This window comes from Halichoeres trimaculatus, unplaced genomic scaffold (assembly GCF_033239565.1).
Source record: "Halichoeres trimaculatus isolate MK-OKI-2021-1 unplaced genomic scaffold, fHalTri1.1 fHalTri1_scaffold_1, whole genome shotgun sequence".
Classification (NCBI taxonomy): Eukaryota; Metazoa; Chordata; class Actinopteri; order Labriformes; family Labridae; genus Halichoeres; species Halichoeres trimaculatus.
In genome coordinates, this window is record NW_027437179.1 from 4,703,846 (window position 1) to 4,711,433 (window position 7,588).

The following is a 7,588-nucleotide window of genomic DNA, read 5'->3' on the forward strand; positions in this document are numbered from 1 at the left end:
ATATATATATATATATATATGTGCGAAATATATCTCCTTTTGTGGCGTAGCAGCAAACAATGACATAGTTTTACCTCACAAGTTTCAAATCAAATCCATATGTGACCATTCACAGGTATCAGAATGCACTGTATGCCAACAAAACAGGGCTGACATAAATGCTGGGATAGATCACAAGCCTAACAAGGTAAACATTTCCTTTTATGTTTTATTTACACACTTTGTTTAATCATTTCCAAAAAAAGAGAAACATTTTAAGTTGTCTACAGTGCACATCATTGTCATAGTTGTGTATTAAAAGGAATGGCTGGGTGATAAGACTTAAAATTAACATCACAAATCATGGAATATTTTACTTTTAATACAAATTGCACTCACACTCACTTGTGAGTTCATTGAAAAAGATTTAAATTCACTTCTCTTTATGATAATTTATTTTTTGTATATCTTGTCTGCATATCTTTTATGATTGTAAAAGCACAAAAATACAACTACTAGACGGGATGCTTATGAGTCTGTGGTCATATTTTAACATTTTTCTGTATATACCTAATACACTGTCCATCCAAAAGAAATGTCACTACCTAATGTTTTTTTGTTGTTGTTGTATGGTTTGGTTTTGGTTAGACAGTGTATCATAATAAAGTAGAATGCACAAGTTTTCCTTTTTTTTTTTTTTTTAAATATATCTCAATGCTTATACCTAATTTCGTCCAGTAGGAGGCGGTGATGCAACGATCGCGGATGACAAGTACTTTCAACCCTCACAGAAGAAGTCCGCTCCCATCAGCCAACAGAGAAACACGGATAAAGACATCAGCGGCCAGTTTTCCATTCTTCTTTGAATCCTGGATGTAAGGAGATGTCCGTATTTCAGAATCTCAAAGATTTACCCGAGCGGCGGCTGCTCGCTGCGGTTATCAGAGACCTGGGAGAAAGAAGAATAGTATCTGGATACGAAGAGGAGCTCCAACGACAAAGAGAACGACTGGATCAGATTTTAATACTTGCAATCAAGCTGCACAGAGCAGGTTGGTTTCTGAAAATGTATGTAAAGACGTAAAGTTTGACCCAGAATGATTTATTTATGCAAAAACCACATCTGCTTTACGTCAGGCCACAAACTGGTCCTGTGTTTCGCCGGTTGAAGCTGTTTCTGACTTTAGAAAACGGCTTTATCCAGTAAAGGCTTCACCACTTGCGTTTGTCTCGTCTCAAGTGTCAACAAATCCAGAGCAATAATGACGACCAAAACCAGCATAGGCTGATTATCCTCCATGCTAACAGGCTAACTGGGGTGATACAAACAAAGATGGCGTCTTGCCGTTTCTTACTGTGGTGTCATTTTTGTCGAAAGGCCTCTGTTGATGTTAGAACCAGAATCAGAAATACTTTGTTAATCCCAGGGAAAATTTTGTGTTAGCTTTGCATTCACATAATACCGCAGTATGAAATAAAGTTTACTCTGTATAAAACGATAAGCTCAGAAACAAGCAATAATTAGGCAAGACAAGCAGTGTTCACATCGTGTATGTGACATGTTGAAATGTGTTTAACATGTCCGCGTGGCTTTGTGGACAGATGACGTCATTATAGCAGCCTTGCCTCGTCGCGTGGTCCTTTTCACACGGAAAATTTTTGTGCGTCGCACACTGTGTTTTGTTCAAGAAAATAGAATAGATAAGAAAATACTTCATGTATCCCCGAGGGGAAATTCGGGAGGAGTCACAGCAGACATCAAGAAAACAAAAATAAATATGTGTATCGAAAGTGCAAAATGGTCCATAACAAGCTAAGTTATGACAGCTTGTCCATCATTGTCCAGTTCAGCCAGCCTCCACCTCCACAGGGTCCAGGACTGAGCTTCTTCAGCAGTCTGTTCAGTCTCAGACTACTGTCTGCGCACAGCAGGTGAAGTTCCTCCAATGTGGCGCTGGTGTCTGGTGTAGCCATGTCTGTGAATAGCATGATGCTACTCTGCCTTCTGGTATTCCCTCTGATGCTAGGTTAGCACAGCTAGCTCATCCATCTTATTGGAGATAGATCTTACGTTCCCAATAACGATGGATGAAAGGACAGGTCAATGTCATCACTTCTTAGCGCTTACCTGACTACCAGTACGTCATCTTCACCCCCTTCTCCTCACCTCATGGGAAGACATCAGGCCAGGAATTGGCAAAAAAATGCATTCAGTTTTAACAGCTCTTTCTACCCTGGTATTAATATACCCTTGCTTTAATAAAAAAAGTGTAGGAACAATATCATCTTAAATGATATTTTATCCTTTTTCCATTTAGAACTTTCGTTTTCAATAGGTAAATTGATTTTATGCTGTAAAATAGTCTGAATTTTAAAAGAAGTGATAAAATCGTGATTGTGATTTTGCAGAAATGAAATCTTGATATGAAAATTTTTCCATATCGTCCACCCCTACCTCTGATCCAACCACAACTATTGTCAGATTTCAGGAATGTGCTGTGAGACGTTTGTGTGTATGCGTCTGCGTGTGTTTTAAGTAGGGCTGCACGATTATCGCAATCGCAATGTCAGCACATGCAATTATGTAATCGCAAAAGAGGATATCGCAATTGCAATCGCAATGTCAGCACATGCAATTCAAATTTTTCTCCATGATAACCAAGCAAGTCTATAGACTCATCATGACACAACTTTTTCAATCAAATCGCAAGCACAATCGCAATCGCAATATTGTCCACCTAATCGCAAATCGCACCTTTTCCCCAAATCGTGCAGCACTAGTTTTAAGTAGAGCAGAGGGCTTGTAATTTAGTTAGAACCCTATGAGAGGAAATTGCAGACACAAGCTATCTATTACCATAACAAAGATAATGAATACATATCTACCATAAAGCTGCACACGAACTCACTCCCAAGCAACATAAGAGTAGACAAATTCTGATCCACAACTCAACCCAACTGTCTGCGTCTAACTTGGACACTATTCTGACGCTGTCAGAGCAACGGCACAAAATCCGCCATTCAGTTGGTGGGTGAAGTCAAAAGGCTCTTGTGGCTTGAACTTTGAGTTTTGAAGCTCATTGACAGCAACACTATAAATTTGATTTCCACATTGTTTGGGTGGATAGGTGGAGTTTATATTTAAAAGTTGAACCCAAGTGAGTCCTCTGTAACTTTGAAATATACACTGCCTGGCCAAAAAAAAGTTGCCACCATAAAAAAGAGTCACAAACTCTAATATTTTGTTGGGCCACTTTTAGCTTTGATTATGGCACACATTGCTGTGATATTGTTTGGACATGCTTCTTCAATGTCAAAAGATTTATTTTCATCCAGTGTTGGATTAATTTTTCACCGAGATCTTCACTGATGTTGGTAGAGTCTGACCGCTGTGCAAAGCCTCCTCCAGCACATCCCAAATATTCTCAATGGGGTTAAGGTCTGGACTCTGAGGTGGCCAATCCATGAGTGGACTCATCAGCCCACATGAGCTTCTTCCAGTGCTCCGGAGTCCATCTTTATGCTCCCTGGCAAATGTAAACCTTTTTTCCTGGTTAGCCTCACTGATTTGTGGTTTTAAGGCTTCACAGCTGTTCAGTTCAAATCCCTTGAGTTTCCTTCTCATTGTGTGTGTGGAACTGGTCTTACTTTTACTATTAAACACAACCCTGAGTTCTACTGTTGTTTTTTTCCCATTTGATTTCACCAAAAGTTTCAGTGATCGGCAACCACATTTCTTCCCAGAAGACAATGGGTCCCCACTATCCTCCTAGTTTTTTAGTATTGCGTTGAACAGTTCTTAACCCAAATTTTATTGATTCTGCAATCCCCTTAGAGGTTTTTACTGCTGGATGCATGCCAATGATTTGACCCTTCTCAAACAGACAAACATCTTTTCACCACCACAAAATGTGTTTTTTCACATGGTTGTTGAAGAAATGAGAAGCAACTCATTGCACCAGTTGTGGTTAAATAACTTGTTGCCAGCTGAAAGATAATCACCCATGCAGAATTTAACCAATAGGAGGCTCATGTAACTATTTGCTAAGTTAAGTCCAGTTGGCGACTTTTTTTGGCCAGGCAGTGTATTGATCCATATCTTTGGTTCACAGATGTGTGTAAACAGGTGAACTCCACCTTAAGTACTCCTTTCAGAACAACTTTTCAACAACAGGAGGCTCATGTAAACATCTGCTCAGTAAATGAGATTGTCCTTACAGTTCAGCAGCAGAGCTGAAAATTAAGATCCTGAGTTTTTTTTTCTTTCAGATTCTCCATGAGGAAGATGATCTAATATCTCATTATTATTTGTTCACTGTGTCCTGCAGGTGTTCAGCTGCTAAAGGTGAAGAAAGAGGAGCTTCCCCCTGAGCAGCAGGAGAGGAGCCCCTATCCAGACCAGGAGGAGAATGAGTCCCCACTCATTAAAGAGGAACAGGAGGAAGTGTGGATCGGTCAGAGGAGAGAGCAGCTTCAAGGACTGGAGGAGGCTGATACCAAGGTCCTGTTTCCTTCAGTCCATATGAAGAGTGAAAATGATGAAGAGGAACCTGAGTCCTCACTGCTTCATCACAGACTGACTGACCATATGGAAACAGCAGCTGGTGGAGAGGACTGTGGAAGACCAGAACCAGCAAGGAGCTCAGATCCAGAAAGAGATTTAAAAGCAGAGTGTGAGGTTCAGATTGACGCCTTCTCCGATTCTGGATCAGGGACTGAAGATGAGGAAGATGAATGGAAGGAATCCAGAGACTGGTGTAAAGCATTAAACTCTGCCACAATCACAAGAGAAGAGGCAGTAGAGTCACACATATGTCCCGAACCTGGTGAAACCAATCATGTGGTTTTTCTGACAGAACAGAGACCTTTCATCTGCTCAGAGTGTGGACTAGGATTCACTCTTGAAGCAGATTTGAGCAGACACAAGCTTGTTCACAAGGAAGGAAAGGGATGTTTCAGCTGCCCTGAATGTGGGAAAATATTAAAACACCAAAAAAACCTGAAAAGCCATATGCTTGTTCATTCAAATGAAAAACCATTCAGCTGCTCTGAATGTGGAAGTAGATTTAGCCAAAGAGGAAGTCTCACAAGACATATGGTTATTCACACAAATGAAAAACCTTTTAGCTGCTCTGAATGTGAGAAAAAATTTAACCAGAAAGTCGGTCTGATAAGACATATGGTTATTCACTCAAATGATAAACCAGTCAGTTGCTCAGTGTGCGGTAAACAATTTAATAATGAACAAATTCTTGCGAGGCATATGGTTGTTCATTCACAAGAGAAACCGTTCAGTTGCTTTGAATGTGGTAAAAGATTTAATTATAAAGGAAATCTGACTGCTCACATGGTTTTCCACTCAAAAGAAAAACCGTTTAGCTGCTCTGAATGTGGCAAAGGGTTTTGCTCTAAAAGAGAAGTTGCAAGACATATGGTTGTACACTCAAAAGAAAGACCTTTTTGCTGTTCTGAATGTGGGAAAGGGTTTAAGCGTATTGAAAACCTGTCTTCACATATGTTAGTTCACACAAAAGAAAAACCTTACAGATGCACTGAATGTGGAAAAGGATTTTACCACAAAGTCAGACTGAGAACACATGAGTGTTCATTAATGGAGGACACTTCTCAGCTGTTTGAATGCGGTGTTAGCTTCCCTTTAGCTGACTTTGGAGCTTCACATGGGAACCCAGAGTTAGGGGAAACATCCTTAGCTACCCTGAATGAAGCAGGTTCTCTATGTTTAGAGTTATAAAGTATTTGTTATTGAACGTCATGTAAAGTTTATGAAAAGTGTATTAAGTATTTAAATAAATTTGTGTGGCTGCTAACACGATACATCTGTACGTCTTCATTTATAAGACTGTTAACTGTATCATTGCAGTGGTTGTTTTTGACTCCACATAAAATAAGTTATTCATTTATTTAACCTTTATTTAATCTCAAAAAAATCATTGAGGTGTGTTCCCTCATTTCAATGACGTCGAGAGTGCAGAGAACAACAATAGAACAACACAGTTAAAAACAGTTACATTCAAAAGCAGCATTATTCATTATCAGTGTTCTAAACTGACCAAAAGAAACAAGTTCTTGCAGTGTAAATGTTTGTTGTAAGATGTTCCAGGTGAAAGCAGCAAAAAAGCTGAAAGCACTTCTTCCAAATAAAGTGTTTACCCGTGGAACTTTCAGCATCGGAAGGCCACTGGATCTTGTTGGATATTGATTATGAGATTTTTTTGACAGAGATGTTATGTATGATGGCATTTTACCAAGTAAGGCTTTATAAACGAATAAGAACCAGTGCCTGTCACGTCTTACATTCAGGGGTGCCCAGCCCACTTCTTCATATAAAGTGCAATGGTGGGTGGAATAACCTTCACCAGTGATGAATCTGAGGGCTGAGTGATAAATGGAGTCCAGGGGTTTAAGAGTAGAGGCAGAGGCATTTCTATAAACATCACCATAATCTAAAACAGATTAAAAAAACAGCTTCACTAACACGCTTTCTACTTTGCAGTGCAAAGTCAGTTTTGTTCCTGTAGAAAAACACATTTTTTTTGTTTTGGTTTGTGGGCCAGGGAATCAATATGAAATTTAAAGGTGAGTTTTTGATCTAACCAAATGCCAAGGTATTTATACTCAGTTACTCTGTCAATGCTGTGTCCTGTGAGCGTGGTTATATGAAAACTACTGTCGGTGATGTCTGTGGCTCTGGAGAATAACATGTATTTAGTTTTACTTGGATTGAGAACCAGTCTTAAGTCAAACAGAGCATGTTCAGAAATTTTGCTGAAGGGTTTGAATGGCTGATTGGGCAGTGTTGGCAAAACAGTACAAAACTGTATCATCAGCATAAAGGTGGGAGTTATCAATTAATCAATCTTTATTTATATAGCGCCAAATCATAACAAATGTTATTTCAAGACACTTAACAAAAACATTTACAGGTCTAGACCCGTAAATGTTAATAAAATTTTATTAGCAGAAACCCAACATCAAGACAAGATAAGGAGTCTTATCTTATCTTAATCCACCATGAGTACAGGACTTTGCAGCATTTATCAAGTTACAATGGCAAGGAAAAACTTTGTGGTGAGCAGATACCACAAAACCTGCATGAAGAGTCAAACCTGCTCCTCTAAAAACCATCTTTCTTTCGATTCCACATTTAATGGGAGATGGCAGAAACCTCGGACAGAACCAGACTCATGTTAGACAGACATCAGTCTCGACTGTGTTGGGGTCAATGATGTGACAATGAAAAAGCAAAAAGCATACAAAAGTGGCAAGCCATGACAATATTTGTAGCCGCTTGAGCATACGGTCTACTTCCACGTTTGTATTTAACTTTCTCCTGCCTGCCTTTTTGAACCTCGCTTGTTGCCTCATGTCTGTCTGTACCTCTGCCTGTTTCGGATTTCTTAACTGTGTGTCGAACTTGTTTGGACTCTGATTAAACCTTTTGCATTTGAAGTCTGATTTTGGGTGTCCTGCATTTGTGTCCACCTTCTGAGCTAAAGTTCATGACATGAGGTAAGCAGAGAGTTTAAACTATCACGATTTCTATTTTCCCTGACATCTAATAAATAACTAATATCTACCTGAGACACAA

General features: G+C 39.4%; 1 protein-coding gene across 1 annotated transcript; it reads left to right on the plus strand.

Annotated features, from left to right (window-relative positions):
- The first annotated feature begins 730 nt into the window (after positions 1-730).
- LOC141796488 (uncharacterized) lies at positions 731-7,386 on the plus strand. The gene is made up of 2 exons (XM_074677649.1): positions 731-1,031; positions 4,308-7,386. Exons 1-2 carry the CDS (start codon positions 863-865, stop codon positions 5,729-5,731), a joined length of 1,593 nt encoding a protein of 530 aa, XP_074533750.1. The 5' UTR covers positions 731-862; the 3' UTR covers positions 5,732-7,386.
- Positions 7,387-7,588: the final 202 nt, after the last annotated feature.

Coding starts and splice junctions, on each gene's coding strand:
- LOC141796488 (XM_074677649.1), top strand. CDS start 863: ATGTCCGTATTTCAGAATCTCAAAGATTTACCCGAGCGGCGGCTGCTC. Junction 1,032..4,307: donor AATCAAGCTGCACAGAGCAG/GTTGGTTTCTGA, acceptor TGTGTCCTGCAG/GTGTTCAGCTGCTAAAGGTG.